This window comes from Protopterus annectens, chromosome 1.part1 (assembly GCF_019279795.1).
Source record: "Protopterus annectens isolate FY-2018-M chromosome 1.part1, PAN1.0, whole genome shotgun sequence".
NCBI lineage: Eukaryota > Metazoa > Chordata > Ceratodontiformes > Protopteridae > Protopterus > Protopterus annectens.
Window position 1 is genome coordinate 1,555,211,044 of NC_056726.1, and position 20,941 is coordinate 1,555,231,984.

Sequence of the window (20,941 nt, forward strand, 5' to 3'; positions counted from 1 at the left end):
AGTGTATGACAGTAACAGTAATACTGCAACAGCAGAAGGAGAATACTCCAGACCAGGCACCAAATCGAACGTTCTTCCTAAGGGTGGGAGGGTGGGAGTGTAATACAAGCAGATGAACACTCCACATGGAACGTTATGGTAAGGACATAACTTCTTTATGTGAGAGTGTTCAATCTCGCCTTTGTTCTTACACATGGGTAGCGCCCTAGCTCCATGATCCTGAGGAACTCAAGGGAGAACATTCTTGAGCACAGTGGAACCAAAGGTTGCCCTATCCCTAGAAACCCTGTCCACTTTGTAATGAGATATAAATGTATGTGGTTTAGCCCAAGTAGCAGCCGCACAAATAGTGTCTAAAGGTAAACGAGCTGCATGAGCCAAAGATGTAGAAATTGATCTGGTAGAATGTCCTCTGGGTTTTGCTGATAATGTTTGATCAGAATCTTCATAAACATAAATGATACAGTCAGTTAGCCACTTCAAAGAGTTCGCTTTCAGAACTGCAAGACCCTTTCTGCTGTCAGCAAAAGCTACAAATAGCTGATCAGATTTCCTGTGATCTTTTGTTCTATCCAAATAAAATCTGAGTTGTCTATGGACGTCCAGTTTGTGCAACATATACTCTAATTTATTAGAGTGGTCTTTAAAGAAGGTGGGTAATTCAATGGACTGATTAATATTACTAGTAGAACAAACTTTGGGAAGAAAGGATGGATTAGTGCGAGGGATACTCTGTCAGAATGAAAAATTAAATAAGGATGTTTGACCGAAAGGGCCTGCAGCTCAGACACCCGTCTAGCAGATGTAATAGACACTAGAAATAATGTTTTCCATGACAAAAATTTCAAAGTGCAACTTGAAGCTGGTTCAAAGGGTGGTAACATCAATTTAGAGAGCAATAAATTTAAATTCCACGGTGATGTCGGACTTCTGACTGGTGGTCTGATATGAAAAGAACCTTTTAAAAAGGCTTTACAAAGTCTGTGAGCCATAATAGGTGCACCACTTTCTTCTACATGATAGTTAGAAATGGCAGCTAACTGTACTCTTAAGGTAGCAGAAGCTCCTTCCTGAAATAATTCAGTCAGAAATTCTAAAACCTTATTCAACGGAGCTGTAACAGGGTCCAACTGATGTGACTCCGCCCAGAAGACAAAACGTTTCCATTTACTGGTGTAAGTCTTTGTAGTGCAAACTTTATGAGAAGCTACCAAAATATCTTGAACCGCCGATGTAAGGGAATTGACCTGGCTAAAAAGGGAAGCGGAGCAGCCAAGCTGCTAGATGGAGAGATTCCAGGGATGGGTGAGGAACTCCTGACGAGTGAGTCAGTAGATCTGGCTCTGGGTCCAGCATCCAAGGTCCCCGAATGCGGTGATGCAAGAGAAAGGGGAACCAAATTTGACGAGGCCAGAACGGAGCAATGAGAATTATAGTCCTCTGAAGGTTGTTTGCTTTCTGTAGAAACTTTGCAATCAGGGGAAATGGAGGAAAAGCATATAGGAGACCTGGGGGCCAATCGTGCACCAGCGCGTCCCTGGGGACTTCCCCTGGAGGGGGTAATAGGGCAAAGTAGCTCCTGCATTTGGCGTTCATTGGAGACGCAAACAGATCGCAGGTAGGCTGGCCCCATTTGCGAAAAATCTTTTCCGCAACTGACTGTTTGAGGGACCACTCGTGAGGCAATAGTATTGTTCTGCTCAGCCTGTCGGCTATGACGCTGGATGACCCCGGGATGTGCGTTGCGATCAGAAAGCGACCGTGGACTCTGCCCATTGCCAAATTCTCATGGCCTCTCTGCATAGTTGGTAAGACCTGGTTCCCCCTTGCTTGTTTATGTACCAGACTACGGACATGTTGTCTGTCTGAACTGCAATGGTCCCTGGAGGAAGAAGGGGAGCAAAGTGTTGCAACGCCAAAAACACTGCCCTCAACTCCAGAACATTGATGTGCAGATTGTACTCCAGATTGGTCCATTCGCCTTGGACTGTCTGTCCCTGAAAGATGCCCCGGCACCCTATCAGGGAAGCGTCCGTGGTTATCGTCGCTGACGGTGTGGGTAGCACAAATGGTCTTCCGCCGGATAGGTTGCAAGTCTGTAACCACCACATTAGGTGTGATTTGCATGTTTTCGTTATCAATATTTCGTGAGTCAGTGGAAGTTGTTGGAATGACCATTGTGCAAATAGAAGCCATTGTAGAACTCTCATGTGCAGTCTTCCCAATGGTATTGCTATGAGAGAAGCTGCCATGAGACCCAAAACTTTCAGAACAATTTTTGCTGGGGATTTTCTGGACGACAGCAGAAGGGAAATGTTGAATTGAAGTGCTACTATTCTTTCTGTCGGAAGTTTTAGAACTAACTGACGCGTATCTAATTCCGCTCCTATAAATAAGATATGCTGTGATGGCTGTAGCAAAGATTTTTCAAATTTACTGAAATGCCAAGGTGTGTACAAAGTTGTAGGGAGTAATCCCTGGCTTGTATCAGTTGACGCCTGGTGGTGGCAGACAGGAGCCAGTCGTCCAGATACGGAAACACCTGGAATCCTAGGCGCCTCAGATGAGACGCTACCACTGCCATGCATTTGGTGAAGACCCTGGGGCTGTGGTCAGGCCAAAGGGCAGGGCTCGAAACTGATAGTGACTGGCTCCCAGCCGAAGCGCAAGTGATCTCTGGACGCCCTGGCCATTTTGATGTGGTAGTATGTGTCCTTCAGATCTATTGAGCACATCCAGTCGTCCTTCCGTAAGAATGGAAGGATCGATTGAAGCGTGACCATTCGGAACTTTTCCTTCTTGACAAAGGTGTTGAGATGACTTAGGTCCAGAATTGGCCTCCAATCCCCTGTTTTCTTTGGAACTAAAAAGAACCTTGAGTAAGTTCCGAATCCTATTTGGTCCGCTGGGACTGGTTGGATGACTCTTTTTCTAGCAGCTTTGAAATTTCTGTAGCTGCTGGGTCTCGCAGATGGGGTGGTACATCTGGGAGTTTTCTTTGGAATGGGGGTGGATAGAAATGGGATTTTGTAACCTCTGGTAATAATGCTTTTACCCAATTGTCTGAAGAAAGGTTTTGCCAGGCCTGAGGGTATAAAGCTTAAGCGACACCCTACTGCCTCCAGAGCAGGACAGTCGGGCCTCCTCTCAGGAGTGCTGAAAGGTTTGCCAGGAGGTTATCCCTGTCACCTTGGTTTTATGGACCCTCTGCCGCCAGGGCGGCGTCTTCCACCTCTGCCCCCTCTGCCTCTAGAGGGGCATCACCCTGTGTGTTTGGAAAAGATCCTTGGGGTTTTCAAACCACATTTTCCCACCACGTTGCCCTTTGGGGTACGGTCTGGAAGGGTGGAAAACGGACTCCGACAGCAGACAGAGTCTTTCCCTCCTGTTCACACCGGTAAGGGTCTCCTTTACTTTAGGGCCAAAAGTGTGGCTCCATCAAATGGGGCGTTAGTAAAGGAAGACTTGAAGGCTTCCGCGAACGAACATAAGCGCATCCAGGATTCCCTTCGTAGAGCAATCGCTGTAGCCGCTCCCCTACTCGATCCTTCAGATCCATAGGATATGAGCCTCATGGACGAGTACACTATACACGTAAGTGTGTTGAGATGCGCTGTAACTTTCTCTGAGACAGCGGCATCTGTAGCACCCTGGAGGGTATCTCCCAACTCTTTGACTAGATCCCTCTGTAAACGTGTAAAATGAGTCAAATAGTTCAGGGAACGCATAGAGAAAGCCGCTGAACTGAAAATGCGCTTCCCGTGATCTGTCCATGGTCCTAGAATCTTTGTTAGGCGGATGGACAGATGAGGAAGACTCCGACATCTCCTTTTCGTGGCGCTGCCACCACCATGGCGGCTACTGGAACTCCTTTGGTAAGGTAAGCTTTGTCCTGTGGTGCCGTGATGTACTTATTTGGCTTCCTAGGGACTGGTTCCACCGTGTCAGGAGTCTCCACGCCTTGAGCAATTAATTCCATTAACTCATCAAAGGGCGGAGTGACCCAGGAGGAGGAAGGACGGGCACCAAATGCCTTCAGCAAAACTGACTCATCCTCAGAAGGGGAGGGCTTGCCAGTCACCTCTCTGTTTAAGGATCTCCAAGATGTCAGAAAAGAGACATCCTCTGAAGGTGACTTAGGGGACCCTTCTGACTCATCTAAGTCAGTATCAGATGTCAAGGATTCTTGTGGAGAATCCAAGTGTCTCCTCTTACACAGTCTTTTCCTAGGAACTTCTTCGTGGGGAGCATCCGAAGAAGCCTCCGAGGGAGAGGGGCACCCTCCAGGGGTGGCTGAGACACTGGTGCCCGACGCTTGGACGTGGCCGTGGGTGCAGAGGAGGATAACGGTCCTTTGCGGGAGGAGAAGCTGTACCTGCTGATGTGGTTGTCTGGGTAGACAACACCTTCCTCATGAGGTCGAAGGCCCCCGGGTCCCGAGTCGAGGTATCTCCCGGTTCAAGAAATGGGAAGAATCCCGAAACAGGAGCAAGGCACCGACCCGAGGACGGAACCGAATCGATCCGTGCGAGGCCCGAGAGGAGAGTCGGAACCGAAACATCGGTTCGACTCTCGGTCCCGGAACCAAGGACAGATCTTCGCCCCGAGACTCCGGTACCGGATCGGATGGAGTCGAGGTAAACGGTGCCGACTGAGAAAAGACGGTTCTGGCACCGAGGGCTCCACAATCATCAGGTCAGCTTCTTCCGCCCAAGACTGAACAGGTCTCGGAGGAGGAACAGATGGAGATAGTGGCAGGCCTTCAAGTCTCGACATCAACTGAGAGGAGACCGAAATAAGTTTGGACAGGGCCGTATGCTCCATAAGTTTCTGCACCACCCGGTCCACGCCGGTGTCGGAAAGGGCTCTAGCAGAACGAGTCGAAGGGATCGAAGACGGAGCCGACCTCAACAGAGTCGGTGGAGGGAGCTCCGCCACCGGTTCCAAGACTCGGGGCTCCGGAACTGGCAACAGTTGAACACTCGGCCCAAGTCTGTGGAACCGGTGATCTAACTAGACTCGAAGAGCTCGGAGCCGATGACTTTGGCTCCGACGCCTTCGACCCCTTCGAAGACTTGGATGCCTGGTCTGAAGCATCCAGAGCCTCCTGGAAAGAGGGTTTCAGTAATCCTCTATCCATCAGTTTCCTGCGCCTATCTGTCATGACCCTCCCACTAAAAGAGTGACAAATAGAGCAGTCCTCTTGTAAGTGGAGAGGGCCAAGACAGTAGACACAGGAACTGTGGTTGTCTGTGACCGACATTATTTGGCCACACTGACGTTTAAAACCAGATTTCATCTTTTCAGACATATTGACAAATGAAAAAGACAGTCCAGTCCAGTAAAAAGTCCAATCCAGTAATAGTGTCAAATCCGGGAATAAGAGTCCGTTTGATAATAGCTAAAAACAAGACTACCACAAGTTTTTAGTCAAAAAAGTCAAATCCGATAACTGCCTAAAGGCAAGACTACAACAAGTTTCTAGTCACAAGTCCAAGAAGGGGTAGGCCCCGAAAAACTCTAAACTCGAAAGTTAACTAAGTTAAGCTATTCTAAGTGTCGAGAATTTCTAATGCACTCACACACCTACTTTTATACTCTAAGTAACTAGATAGAAAGAAATTTCTGAAATTTAAACAGAATAGATAAATATCTTATCTGTACAGCCTCGAGCTAGTCTCCAGCGATGCGTATGCAGCAGCGGCAAACTAGATCTGAGGTAAAGGCAGAGGGGGATTGTGGGTATTAGATGTCCTCGAGCTTCTTCTCGATGCAGAGCTTGCAGTCGGCCGGCACGGAGCCGAGGATCGGCTCCGAACCCATGTGTAAGAACAAAGGCGAGATTGAACACTCTCACATCCGATAATACCGGTGCTGGTCTCGGTTCCAAGAGTTCGACAATCATCGGTTCTGGCTCCTTCGGCTCCGAGGGTCCAGTACAGCTCGGAGGAGGAGTAGTCAAATCCAGTTCAATGGTCTTTGGCGAAGTGGTCGGTGCCGACAACAATTTAGCAAGTCCTGGTGGCTTTAAAAACTTCTGCACTAGCCGATCCATATCCAAATCAGATAGGCTGACCGAAGACTTAGAGGAATGCACCGAAGGTGCTGACTGGAGCAGAAGAGATGAGGGGACCTCGGAGACCAACTCCAAGACTGGGAGCTGGCTCCGAACCAAAGGGAAACTCGGTTCCGAGAGCTGTGGAGCCCATGACCCTGTACCCTCTGATCTCTTTGCCCTCTTGGTCTGTTTGGAATCAGAAGACTTCAAAGATTTTGATGAAGTGCTGGCACTTTCCTGACTACCCAACGCTTCAGAAAAAGAATGCTGCAGTAACCCCCTATCTACAAGTTTTCTCTTCCTTTCTAAGAGAACCCTAGATGAAAAGGAATGGCATATACTGCAGGAGTCTTGGAGGTGTTTGGCTCCCACACAATAGACACATTGGACATGTCCATCTGTAACGGACATTTTCTGTCCACAATCTGGACACTTTTTAAACCCCGATTTGGGGTGACATTTCTCTCTCTCATCCGACATTTTTTTGACAGAACAGCACAAAAAAATACCTGTAAAGGCTAAATACAGGGCTAACTAAGCCCACACTAAGAAAACTAATAACTATTAAAGACTAAATAGGGCCAAGAAAGGGCCTAACACCAAGAAACAAGCTACACACAGAGTGAACTCTACCAGACCTTTCTGGCGTCGATGATTCTTCTACCAAAAACTAACCTACTTAACTATTATTATTTTAAAGTAGAAACACACTTATAAACATCCAAAAAACTAAGAAAAAAGAGTTTTTTAAAACTAGCAAATAGTCAAAATGGTCCGAGCTAACTGGATCACCGAGATCTTTCTTGCTGTGGCAAACTAGATCTGAGGTAATTCCAGAAGTGCATTGTGGGATAAGGGGCTTGGTCCCGAACTACTGGCAAACCTTGAGCTTTGCTATCGGCCGTGTCGGAGCCGAGGATCGGCTCCGAACCCATCAGTGAGAATAAACAGTGAGATTTAACAACTTCACATCAAAGTTTTCCAAGAAAAAAACTTGAGGTCGCAAGAAAAAGCTGGTTCAAAGGAAGCCGTAGTCAACCCTTGCAGAACTAAAGACAGATCCCATGGCTGGCTAGGTTGTCTAAAATGGGGCTTCAAATGATTTACGCCTTTTAGAAAAGTCTTGCATAAGTTGTGTGACATAAGAGAAGAGTCACGGACACCACTGTGAAAATTAGATATCGCAGCCGAATGAACTCGAATGGTAAAAGCAGATAGGCCGGACTGGAATAAACTGGACAGGTACTCCAGTACCACCGGCACCGTTGCTGAAAAAGGGTATATCTCTTTTTCCTTCAGCCAAATGGTAAACCTTTTCCACTTGCTGACATAAGTAGTTCTGGTGGAAGACTTATGAGACGCAATAAGAATGTCACATACTGGGGAAGAGAGATCAGTCTGCCTGGCAATCACTGGAAGTGGAGGAGCCAAGCTGTGAGCTTCAGGCTGTTCAGGTTGAGGTGAATCAGGTTCTGCGGATGGGAGATCAAATCCGGAGTTGGATAGAGAATCCATGGTTGATCTAGCAGGTGAGGCCATAAGAAGGGAAACCAAATTTGCCGAGGCCAATATGGCGCAATGAGGATTATCTTGCTCTTCAACCGGCGGGCTTTCTTCAGGAACTGGGGAATGAGAAGAAGAGGGGGAAAAGCATAAAGCAGTCTCGAGGGCCAATCGTGAACTAGAGTGTCCCTGGGTGACTGTCCGCAAGGGGGAATCAGGGCGAAGTAATTGCTGCACTTGTAGTTGATTGGGGATGCAAAAAGATGGCAGCAAGGGAAACGCCAGCGGTTGAAAATCTCCGCCACTATAAGAGGATTCAGAGACCACTCGTGTGGTTGCAGAATGCACCTGCTCAATCTGTCTGCTATCACGCTGGAACTCCCAGGAATGTGCGTTGCTAACAGAAAGCGGTTGGTAGCCATCGCCCATTGCCATATCCTCGTGGCCTCCCGACAAAGAGGGTAGGATTTGGTTCTGCCTTGTTTGTTGATGTACCAGACTACAGCCATGTTGTCCGACTGTATTGCAATAGTCCCTGACAAAAGGAGTGGATGAAATGCTTGCAACGCTAGAAGCACCACCCTCAGTTCTAGGACATTTATATGCAGATGAGCCTCTAGGTCCGACCACATGCCTTGGACTGTCTTCCCCTGAAAAAGTCCCCCCCCATCAGGGAGGCGCCCGTGGTCACTATGGCTTTGGGCTGTTGGGGTGTGAAGAAGCGAGACCATTGTGACGGGTTCTGTGACATCCACCAAATTAAGTACTGTTTGCATCTCTGAGTCATCTAAATCTGGGATGAGAGAGGAGACTGAAAAGGGTACCACTGGGTGATTAGTAACCACTGTAAAAGCCTCATGTGAAACGTCGCGAGGGGGACAATGGTGATGGAAGCTGCCATGGAACCCAACAGCTGGAGAACAGAATGTGCTGTCGATCTTTCCCTTGAGAGGATGAGTATGAGTTGTTGTTTTATCCTTAAGATTCTGCGCTCTGGAATCGATGCCGTGCAGTTCTTTGTATCCAACAGGACTCCAATAAATTCTATGGACTGGGATGGGGATAAGTTCGATTCTTGCCAGTTTATAGTTATACCTAAATTTTCTATGGTGTGAAGAGAGTATGCCAAGGCTTTTTCCAATAGATGTCTGGTGGGAGTGGTGATGAGCCAGTCATCTAGGTAAGGAAACACCCGGAATCCTTGCAGTCGCAGGTGAGCTGTGACAAAGTACAGTTTTGTACCTACCATAAATGTAGATGTTCGAAGATCCACATTGCTGCAGTCCTTACACTTGGGTAGTCCGCTGTCCTCGGTCGGCCCGAATATCAAAGTATTAGGCTGACGTCGGTCAAGGCGCTTAAGACTGACATCAGGACGTCAGGGTACAAATGCGCATGACCGACGTCATATCCTCAGTCTTTTCTTGCCCCAGATGTCAGAAGACCCTAAAAAGAAAGGTCAAAACCAAAAGACAGCAAAAAACAACCAACCACCCTTGCACTAATCATATGTACAAGATATACAATATCCACAATATTTACAACCCAAACCACACAACCGCCTCTAACTACAGAGGGAAGGAGGGAGGGTTGGACTGCAGCAATGTGGATCTTCGAACATCTACATTTATGGTAGGTACAAAACTGTACTATGTTCTTCATCTCACATTGCTGCAGTCCTTACACTTGGGTAGAATCCCAAAGCAGAGGTAAGGGAGGATGGCAAAACTACAAAGCAGTAGGAGCTGCCAAAATGCCCTGTAAAATTGCAGTGGCAAAACCAGCCCTAGATTTAGAGTAAAGTGGAAGGTGGTAATGCTTAGAGAAAGTATGCACTGAACTCCAAGTAGCTGCCTCCAAAATATCTTTAGTTGCCACCCCCTTAAAAGCTGTAGAAGTGGCAGTAGCCCTAGTGGAATGAGGCCTAATCCCAGCTGGAATCTCCTTACCATGATGGGAATAACAGAAAGCAATACAAAACCCAATCCACTTAGAAATAGTTTGTTTTGACACAGGCTTGCCCTGAGAACCCAAAGCAAATGAAACAAATAACTGCTGAGACTGCCTGAACCCTTTAGTTCTGCTCAAATAATATCGCAACTGCCTGTGTATATCCAAAGTGTGCAAAATCTTTTCCCCTTTATTTTGGGGTTTGCATAAAAAGTAGGCAAATGAATAGTTTGGTTTAAAGCCACACTAGAAACCACTTTAGGCATAAAGGAAGGATTAGTACGCAAAGATACCCTATCCTTATGGAAAATTAAGAAAGGCTCAACCGCCATAAGGGCCTGTAATTCAGAAACCCTTCTCGCAGAGGTAATGGCCAACAAAAAAGCAGTCTTCCATGATAAATATTTCAACTCGGCAGTAGCTGCAGGCTCAAAAGGTTGTAGAGTGAGTTTCTCCAACACAAAATTGAGATCCCAAGCAGGAGTAGGAGCTCTACGTGGGGGTCTTATATTCTTTGCCCCTCTAAGGAATTGCTTAAACAAAGGATGAGAAAACAATGGTGGGTCACAGTCATAGTGAGCAGAAATTGCTGCAGCATGAACCTTAATAGAAGAGAAGGACAAACCTTTGTCCAGTAACTCAGTAAGATATTGAAGAGCCACACTTAAATTAGGCTTAGAAACATCAAATCCCTTTGCTGTACTCCAAAATAAAAATCTCTTCCATTTATCTGCGTACACTTTCCTTGTACTAGGCCTTCTGGCCTCCAAAATAACATTCAAAACTTGCTGTGGAAGCTGAGACCCTCCAGGGTTTAAAACAGAATATGCCAGGCTGTTAGGTGAAGAGAGTGAAGTTTGACATTGAGCAAATGACTGTTCTCCTGAGACAGCAGGTGTGGAATCAAGGCAAAGGCCATGGAGGCTCCTGCACCAGACTTCTCAGTAATGGGTACCAGTGCTGTCGAGGCCAATCTGGAGCTATTAAAATCATCTTTGGCTTGTCCTGTCTGACCTTCAGGAGTACCTTTGGGAGGAGAGGCAGAGGTGGAAAGGCATACACATGAAGATTGCTCCAATTGAATGAAAGAGCATCGACTTTCCAAGCTGTGGGATGAAACCTTTTGTGCAAAACTTTGGCAGCTGGTAGTTTAGTGGAGAAGCGAACAGATCTATGTCTGGAGTTCCCCATAACACTGTCAATTTCTGAAATACATGAGGATCCAATTTCCACTCGTGGGGATCCATAATTTGTCTGCTCAACACATCTGCTAAGGAGTTCTGTGCTCCGGCAGAAACCTTGCCTGAAGATTTAGCTGTAAACTGAGAGCAGTCTCCCACAAAATCATTGCTTGCCTGCATAGAGGATAAGAATGTGTTCCCCTTGCTTGTTGATGTACCACATGACAGTTGTGTTGTCTGTTAGAACCAACACCTGCCCTGGAAGAAGTAAATCCTTGAAAGCTATTAATGCAAATTGGACTGCTAACATCTCCTTCAAGTTGATATGTAGATGTTGAAGTCTGGCAGGCCACGTGTCTTGTACCCACTTTCCATTTAGATGAGCTCCCCAAACTTTGTCTGAGGCATCTGTCGTTAGAATCTGACTCGCCTCTGGCCGGGTCACAGAGAGTCCCTTGTTTAGGTGACATTCCTGAGCCCACCACAAAAATTCCTTTTGAATGCAAGGTATTATCTGAATGACAGTGTCCATATCTTGGCAGTGCTGTGTCCATACATTTTGAGATACCATTGTAGCTTCCTCATATGCAGTTTGGCATTGGGAAGCACCAGAATACAAGATGCCATGAACCCCAAGGCTTGAAGGACTGTCCTTGCAGTCAGCCTGGACTGATGAGACAATTGATGGAAGTAAAGAGAAAGATTCTTTTGTTTGTCTGGGGTCAAAAGGCCATCTGGGATGCTGTATTCAGTCTCACACCCAGAAAGCACATGTCCTGAGAGGGTACTAGACTGGACTTTATTTCGTTCACAGAATACCCCAGGCATCTTAGCACTGCTATCACATATTGTAAATGATGAAGAAGTTCGTCCTTTCCTTGAGCCAGAATCAGGCAATCGTCCAAATAAGGATAGATCTGTATTCCTCTTAGCCTGAAGAAAGCTATCACTGGAGCCAGAACCGTGAACACTCTGGGCAGTAGATAAGCCAAAGGGCAATGCAGAGAACTGATAATGAGAAGTCCCAGCCAAAACGCAGATACTTCCTGCAACTTAGCCTGATAGGAACATGAAGGTAAGCCTCCTTGAGATCCAGAGTCACCATCCAGTGATCTTTGCCCAGCAGAGGTAAAAGCTGTCGTAACGCCAACATTTTGAACTTGGGAATGTGCAGATAAGTGTTGAGGATAGATAAATCCAAAATTGGTCTCCACGTGTTCCCCTCTTTGGTACTAGGAACAGGCGAGAATAAAATCCTAGGCCCACTTCTGGCAGAGGGACCGGTTGTATGGCCCCTATTTGGAGCAGCAGAGAAATTTGTTTGTGAGCCTCTAGTCTTTGCTGAGGAGGAACGTCCTGCATGCCTTTGAAAGGAGGCAAGGTATGGAAATAAAACCTGTAACCTTGGTGTATGATATCCAATACCCATCTGTCTTGGGTAATCAAACTCCAATTTTCCTTGAAGAGTGCCAACCTTCCTCCCAAAGGTGCTGCCAGGCAAGAAGGATCTGGCAGCTGAAAAGGTAGGTCATTGGGCCTGTTTACGAAAGGACTGGCCCCTGCCCTCACCCGAAGATTGTGCAGGTGAACTCCCTGTTCTAGGTCTGAAGGAGCTCTGAGCTCTGCCCCTACCACGCCTAGATCTACCCCTAGACTGTGAATCATAAGAAGGACGTCCACCCCTTAGCAGGCCAATTCCTACTAAACTGGAGGCTGAACTTGCAAAAATCTTTAACAGCCTGCATAGACTTAGCCTTGTCTTCCATTTTCTTCAAGACTGACTCCACAGGTGAACCAAACAACACATCAGACTGTAAAGGAGCATCCAAAATCCTTGTCTTAACATGGTCAGATAAATTCTGATCCCTCAGCCAGGCGTGCCTGCGAAGAACTGACCCAGTGGCAGCCACCCTAGACGAGGCCTGTACAGCATCAAAACCACATTGTAAAGAATGCTTACCCACCTGTTCAGAGACATGTACCAAATCTTGTAATTCTTTACATTCAATGCCTTCCGCCAGAGCATCTACCTTAGACTTCAATTGAGAAAGAAGATAGTTTTGATATTTCAACATGTGAAACTGGCAATTCAAAGCCCTCATAGCTAAGGTGGAAGAAGTATAGACTTTCTTTCCCCATCTATCCAAAGCTCTGGCTTCTTTATCTGGAGGAACCGGATTTTTTACAACAGAGGCCTTGACACCCTTAGGTCCCTGACTAACAGTTTCTGGGTCCGCCCTAGGACTCTTATAAAGATATTTATGAGCCTCAGGCACCCTGTAATACCTATCCGGTTTAACAGGAGCAGGAGGCAAAGAATCAGGATTAAGTGAAGCCTCTGCAAACACATCTTCCACAACATCCAGAACAGGTGGTATAGCTAAAGGCCTATGCTGGGGTAAAAGCAAAAATTCCCTAAGCCTTTTCCTGGAATCAGAGAAGTCCTGACCTTCCCACTTAAAATGTTCCCTCATGGAATGAAGAGTCTCTGAAAAAGAAAAATCCTCTGGAGGAGAAGCAGAAGGAGTCGAATCATCTGCATCAGAATAAGAATAAGGAGAGTACTCCTGCAAGTCTTCAGCCGAAGACTCTGAAACATCTGAAGCCTGCTCAAAACTCCCCAACTCTGGTTCCACCCTAGGCCTCTTATCAGGAGGGGGCAAAGAACCTCTAATCAAAGTAATTAAATCTTCTGCCATTTTAAGCATGTGCTTCTTGGGCACAGATCCTGTTGAACTAGGAGTGACACCAACAGAAGCTAAACCTGGCCTGCCTCTGGGAGAAGCCTTGGAAACAGAAGGAGAGGGCCTAACCACCCTAGGAAGGGAGGGAGTACAGTAACCTGAGAAGCCCCTTCAGCCTGACCTGCCTCCTGAGAGGCCACATCCTGCAATATCAAAGTCTCCCCTGGGACTCCAGAGAAGCCTCGGCGAACCACCGTTCCACTGACCTCTAAAGAACCGCGCCTGGTACGGACGACTCTTCTTGCCTGGGTTTAGCTGCTTTGTCTTTGCGCTTCTTCGAAGAAGCGGGCCGGAGCATCCGACGGCATATTATAATTGCACCGCTCAAGACCAACCTGGCACAATCTAACCTTCGCTTAATAGTGCGCTTATTGAACCTAGCACAAAAGCGACACCCAACAACGCCGTGCTCAGGCCCCAAACAAGGAATACACAAAGTATGATAATCCCTATGCGGTATCTGCTTCCCACAAGAAATACAGTTATTCACTTTTTCTGCCATCCGGCAATCCACTGCGGCAAGTCAAAACTAAAATATTCCCCCACCGCCTACTTAGCCAACTTTCCCTTGGTCTGAAACTCCGAATTGAAAAATTTCAGAACGCCAACGGCACTTGCAACGCTGCTTCTGCATCGGACCATGCGGCAAAAAAGACTGAGGATATGACGTCGGTCATGCGCATTTGTACCCTGACGTCCTGATGTCAGTCTTAAGCGCCTTGACCAACGTCAGCCTAATACTTTGATATTCGGGCCGACCGAGGACAGCGGACTACCCAAGTGTAAGGACTGCAGCAATGTGAGATGAAGAACATCTGCCATGCACTTGGTGAACAGTCTGGGGGCTGTAGAAAGTCCGAAGGGCAGTACTCGGAACTGGTAATGACTGGCTCCCTCACGGAAGCGAAGGATTCTTCTCGATGGGCTGTCCACCTTTATGTGATAGTACGCATCTTGAAGATCTACAGAGCACATCCAATCGCCTGCCTCCAATACTGGGAGGATAGACTGTATTGAGACCATCCGGAATTTCTGTACTTCTACGAATTTGTTTAGCACACTGAGATTCAAGACTGGTCTCCAGTCCCCGGTGTTTTTTGGCACTAAAAATAATCTTGAGTAGAATTCGGATCCTATCTGCTCTGGTGGGACTATTTGGATGACTCTTTCTTAGCAGCTTTGAAATCTCTAATGCTGCTTCTACCCTTTGACTGGGTGGAACATCGGGTAAGCTCCTTAGTGGGGCAGAACAAAGATCGAAGCGAATATGATAACCTCTGGTTATTATCTCTCGTGCCCAAGAATCAGTGGTAATGGTTAGCCAGGCAGAAGGGTACAAGGAGAAACAACCCCCAACCGCTTCCAGAGGAAAGCAGTTGGGCCGCTCTTCAGGAGCACTGGTAGAACTGTCCAGACAAAGAATCTCTAGAACCCTGGTTACACGGGCCTCCTCTACCCCGAAAGGGGCGTCTTCCATATGAGTTTCCTCATCTGCCTCTAGGGGAAAACTCGGCTTGTGCGTCACGGAAAGAAACCCGAGACGTTTTTGCCACATCTTCCCACTCTTCTGGTTTCTGGAGAAAGCCCGTTGAGGGGAAGAATAGTGGACACCCACGGCAGAAAGGTTCATACCGTCCTGTTCACACCTAGCCAGTGTATCTTTAACCTTGGGTCCAAACAATGAACAGGCTTCAATGGGAGTGTTCAGGACGGAAGCCTTGAAAGGTTCCGCGAAATCACACAAGCGCATCCAAGCATGCTGTCTCATGATTATGCCTGCACCTGCTGCTCTAGCTGCTCCTTCTGATGCGTGAGAAATCAGACGCATGGAGGAGTTAGAAATCGATTCAAGGGTGGCTAACTGTGTGGCCACTTTGTCCCGGACCTCATCAGACGCAGCTCCAGCCAAGGTTTCAGACAGCTCAGAAATTAAGTCCCTTTGAAGCCTGGTAAAATGTGCCATATAATTCAGGGACCTGACTGCAAAGGTCACTGATGCAAAGGTACGCTTCCCCAATCTGTCCAGCACCTGGGACTCTTTGTTGGGCGGGTGGACAGGCTGGCTTTCTTCCGCCAGATCCTTTTTTGTTGCGGCCGCCACCACCAAGGCATCTACAGAAAGACCTTTGAACCAGTGAGGCTCACTATTTGGAAGGGACAGGATTTTATCTGGCCTGCGGGGAATGGTGTCAACAGCGTCAGGACCCTTCCATGCTCGCTGCATGACGAGCCGGACAAGGTCGTTGGCAGGTGGAGTAACCCAAGAGGTAGGGGGCTGGGCATGAAAGACCTGCAGGAACACAGACTCTTCAGAGGTCGGGTTAGAGGGCCGCTAATCACCTCTCTGCTTAAGTATTTCAAGGATATCTCCAAAAGATACCTCAGAGGGTGAACGAGGAAAACCTTCCCCATCATCAAAGTCTGTGGCTTCCGTGAGGGACTCTTCTCGGGAGTTCAAGTGCTTCCTCTCACACTAACTCTTGCGATGAACTTCCTCAGGTGGAGACTCTAGAGAAGACAGCGCATGAGGAGCCTCCAGTGGAAGTGTGTCCTGAGGCACTTGTACCCAGTGTCCGCCAGAGGTGTCTTGTGTAAATTGCAGTCCAGAGGAAGACGGGGGCACTGAGGGCACAGGATCGCCAACAGACGCAAGAGCCTTATCCATGAGTTGGAAGGCTGGTCCACCCAAGGAGGTCACACCCCGCTCAAGCAAATCAGCCCACTGACTCAGAGTCCCTGGATGGCTGCGAAAAACAGGAGTATGTACATCACAGCTAGTATCCAGAGCAGTGACTGGAGTGACAAGTCTCTCCTGCTACAAAGGCGAATGCGACTCCTTAGTGAGGTCCCTGAAAGGAGCCGAATTGAGGGAAGCCTGTGCTACAGCAGGGGGCTTCAAAGGCAATGAAGGAGGAGAATAAGTAGGGAGTCCTTGGAGAAGGGTGATCACCTCCAAAGGACGAGTAGTTCCTGGAGGGTTGGATCCCTCTGGCCAAAAGCAAACTGATCCACAAGGTGCACCACATCATGTTCCAAGAGGCTTCTAGTGGATCTCATAGACACAGCTGAAAGGGAGTCAGGTCTATTCAAGGATACAGGAAACTCGGTGCCCACAAAGGGGTCTTTGGACGGTGTTAAAATAGGTGTCTGCACCAAAAACAATGGAGCCGTAAAGGCTTGAACTACTGGCGTCTGCACCGAGGAGATCATCGGTGCCGAAGGTAAGGTCTGCACCGACGAGGTCGGTGCTGAAGAGGTAGTTGGCACCATGGTAGGTGCCGAAAGAGTCTGTGCAGAAAACGAAGTAGTAAGTACTGAGAGAATAGTCAGTGCTGTGAAAATAGTCGGAGTCGAAGCAGAAGCTGGCGTCGGAACAATCATCGACGTCAGAAAGGTCTGCATCGAGGAAAAAGTCAGTGCTGATACGGAAGTCTGAACCGAGGGGTCCCTCGGTTCCAATGAGGTATAGGGCACAAAACTCAGTGTTGAAGTAACGGGAGGTGCCGAAGGCTTCAATGCTGAAGAACTAGGCACCGAAAGCCTTGGGGCCGAGGAAGTCAAATCCAAACTAGAAAGTTTGTTCTTCTTAGGTCCCGGTTCCTGGATGTCCCCAGCAGGAGACGACGGGAGAAACTTGGCCTTCTTGTGTCCATCTCTTTTCTTATGGGAACTAGGAGGGGTTGAAGCCTCCGCCCCAGAAATAGCCTCTGAAAAAGAAGATTTAAGTAGTCCCTTTAAAATCAGCTTATTTTTCCTTTCCACCAAAGTCCTGTTAAGGAAATTAGCACAAATCCCACAAGGTGGGTCAACAGTCAAGTGAGGCACACCCAAACAGTAAACACGTTAGGCATGTGCATCCGAAATAGGCAATGTATGCCCACAATCCATACATCTTTTAAATCCTGGACTACCTTTTTTCTCTGCCATGACAGGGGGAAGAAGAAATGGAAGGAAGAAGAAGAAGGTACCAACGATGATACGAGAAATACCCAAAGGTAAAGCAGGAAAGAATTTACCAACGATGGTAAAGGAGTCACCTCACGGTAAGAAAGAAGAGCTAAAGGAAACCAAAACGGAGTTTCTAGATGCAATAGGGTAAGAGATAACTATTCAACAAATATAGAACAGAGAATAACTGTAATACGATAAAGTATTATCAAAGAAGTTTACTTAGCTCAAGAGAAGTGGCTTAACATGACTGAATGGCGACGCAGCAAATGAAATCTGAGGTAACAGGGAGCGGGGAATTGTGGGTAAGAGTTTAGCTCGATAGTTTGTGGCTGTCGCGAGCTTGGAAGATGGCCGGCTCGGTTCTGAGGTTGGAACCGATAACCCAGGCGTAAGGAATGAACAAGGATTAACAATATCAGATCAATGCTTTCTGGCACTAGGCAAAAGCTCCCTTCTATCTCCAGGCCTTGAAAATTCCTTGATCATCTTAACACTACTGAAAATGTTACTTCAAATAATTAAAGGGCTTGCTTGGACTCCTTCCTATATTTCCAACTCCACCTGGATTACTCACAAAAAAATCAACTCTTACCTATTCTGGGGATCGGATCTCCCCTTTTCTATCCAGACCCTGTGGAAATGCCACAGATATAGGTATATTACTGGCTCAGCTAGAATATTGTCTCCTGGTAATTGCAGCAGCTCCTAAAATAAATATATCCCTCATTCAATCCATTTCAAATGCCATTTGCACATTTATCACTCTCTCTGCAAGAAATGGACACCACTGCAAAACCAATGAAAAAGCTAAATGACTACTTGTGAAACAATGTGCTGACTTTCTACCTGCCTCTCAACTATTTAAACTTATCAAGAATAACACCTACTCTACATTAGCTTCTGGATTATTCAGAAGTGCACCAATATACAACCTTAGACATCTTAACCACCCATACTCTCTCCTCCAAACCCCCCAGGCTAAGCTTCGCTGAACAGTCCATGATTTCTCAGTACTTGGTCTCAAACTATGGGAATCTCTCCATTTTCCTAAAGATCATTCCTTTTACCCCACTTTCCATTCACAAATAAAAGCACATTTCAAGATTCTAAGAAAATGCAACTGCTATCTCTCTGGTCGTATATAACTTAACCTCTTCCATCCTTTCTTCTGTCTACATACCTTGCTCTGACTATTTTTGATTGTGATTCTTTCAGCATACCAACTCTGATGCTACTTTATACATGTATATGCTGTGTTTTTTCAGTCACTGTGTATTTAATGTCATTTATCTACTGTGTTTTCCCTGAGTTGAGACTGAAATGGGTCAAATGGGATCAGTGGTCTAACCCTGTTAACATATTCAAAATAAAATAAACAAAATACAGCATTCTTTTAAAGTAAACTTGACAAACCAACATGCTCCTGGGGGGAGGTGGAGTCATTATCCATGACCATCTCACAGGCAATGACCTCAGGATTCCTTATCTGGGAGTACAAAACCTCATCTACCAATAGGAGTAAGACAATGCAAGACATCACATAAAGGAGAATACATGACTGAGTGAAGATGGATGACCAAAAATTGGTGGTCAGCTGCATATTACCTGAAGACTGCACCCCTTGGCTTCAGATTGAAGTTTCAAGTTTCTGCTAGACATTAAATGTCTGCTTGATGCCTGGCCCCTGAAATGCAAGCTCTGGTATGGCATGGCTCAATTAACCCTCCTCAGATTAAAGCTGCTTCCCAAACTGAGCCCGAGGGGAGCTCCAGGAATAAAGTGATCAGTTCTAAGTACCAGAGATCAAAGACCTAATAATTTAAGAGAACAAGCTGGGTAGCCCCAGGCTCCAGCTGTTCACAAACAGGTACAGTACAGTACTGCAAGAACCGTGCAAAACACCTCCAGGAATGGAAGCCAGTATTGTGCCTCTTCCTCTGAAGCAGAGGATGCTTAGGACTTAAGCCCATCATCTGCAGGAATTGGAAGTCAAATGAAAAATGCAGCTACCTCTAGAAAGATCAGGCCTCCACCTACTCTCCAAAAGTTTGCCATTCTGACAATATTCCATATTATGCCTAGAGTTGCATGAAGACCCTCCCATCTCTCCCAGCATGAAGTCTTGAAAGCCACAGTGCTTTTGTACTCAAAGCAAGAGCGAAGCCTTTATATTATTTGCCCTTGAGTGCCTGGATTAAACCTATGGCCCTTTCTGCAGCTATCAATGTTATTCTCCTCCCGAAGCAGTAATGACAATACCATTCTAGGTCTTGGCTGGTAATGCGATGGCCACAAACTTAGCATGCAGCTGCCTAGACATGAAGACACATTCTGCCAACAAAACGTCCAGATCTGAACCGTGAGAGCAGCTAATGAACTGACAGGCTCAGGGGACACGCTCATTTATTTAGCTGAAATGTGACATTACAGCATGCATTGGTACAGAAGCATGACCACCTGAACATGGGATTGAACAGAGAAAAAGTCAGTCTGTGACTGGAGCAGATGTCATGCCAAGACAAAGAACCATCGTGTGTGTGTGTGTGTGTGGGGGGGGGGGGGGGGGGCTCTCAGTGTTTGATCTTTTCTGTTTCTCAGGCTTCTGCTTTTTCAGAAATAATAGCTCTACAAAGCCACCAGACACCATGGAAAGGGATTCAGTCATCACCATATGTTTCCTAACATCTCTTCTCTGCTGTCAGCTACAACAGGTTATAGTTTCCCAAGAGTTCTATTGCATTCTACCATATTATCCAAGATGGAGTGAACAGTAAAGACTTGAACAGTAAAGACTGCCAGAGGTTAAGATGTTTAATGCTGCAGTTTTATTTACAATTAAAGAATGGAGTAGTACTTATTAACAAGTACTTTATATGCTATGCAACGTATACTAAGGCTTACAGCCATGACATTAGTATAAAATTAGAACTAGAACTTTTTTAACAGGAAACTATGACATTCTTACTCCATACATGCACGTACTTTGACAATATGCAGCTTTGGCAGAAGATTGCAGTCAGCTAGTGTTAACTCATCTCCATCAAGAAACTTGCGACTGGACACCTTGATGTCTTCCATGCTGTTCTCATCAATTTCATCTGGATGAGGTGTGTTAAGATACTCATCCAACTTCTGCAAAGTCTTTAGGAGTGTACGCTCCAGGCCTGCCAAAAGGGAGGAAAGGTATTACAACCATCATGACATCTAGAAGGAAATTATAGTTTTCAAATTGTTACCATAACAATATCTACTACTGGTACTTACTTTAAATATTGCACAAAGGTGTTGGTTTTGGGTACAATTTATTACAACATATTCTGGACAAATAATTTTCTTTTTTTATTGTCGCTGTTACCCTCAGTATCTTTGTAATAGCTGCTCTTCACGTGTTTGTCCAACAATCTCCTGTTTGTTTTATCTGACACTTGTGTAATACATCTGTAAATGCTATGAGAGTTCAATTTATCTGTAACTAATGTGACTTGGTCCATGACTGAAAGTGTCCCTGGGCCAGTTGATCTACTTAATTATAAATTAAAATAAGAAAGCAAAGT

The 20,941-nt window shown here is 46.4% G+C and overlaps 1 protein-coding gene across 1 annotated transcript in view; it reads right to left on the reverse strand.

Annotated features, from left to right (window-relative positions):
• CLIC4 (chloride intracellular channel 4) overlaps positions 1 to 20,941 on the reverse strand; it is a 1,305,478-nt gene that overhangs the window by 298,827 nt on the left and 985,710 nt on the right. Inside the window, exon 5 of the mRNA XM_044083084.1 lies at positions 20,370 to 20,551. Within this exon, the coding sequence (XP_043939019.1) occupies positions 20,370 to 20,551 (182 nt within the window). The remainder of the gene's footprint in view (positions 1 to 20,369; positions 20,552 to 20,941) is intronic.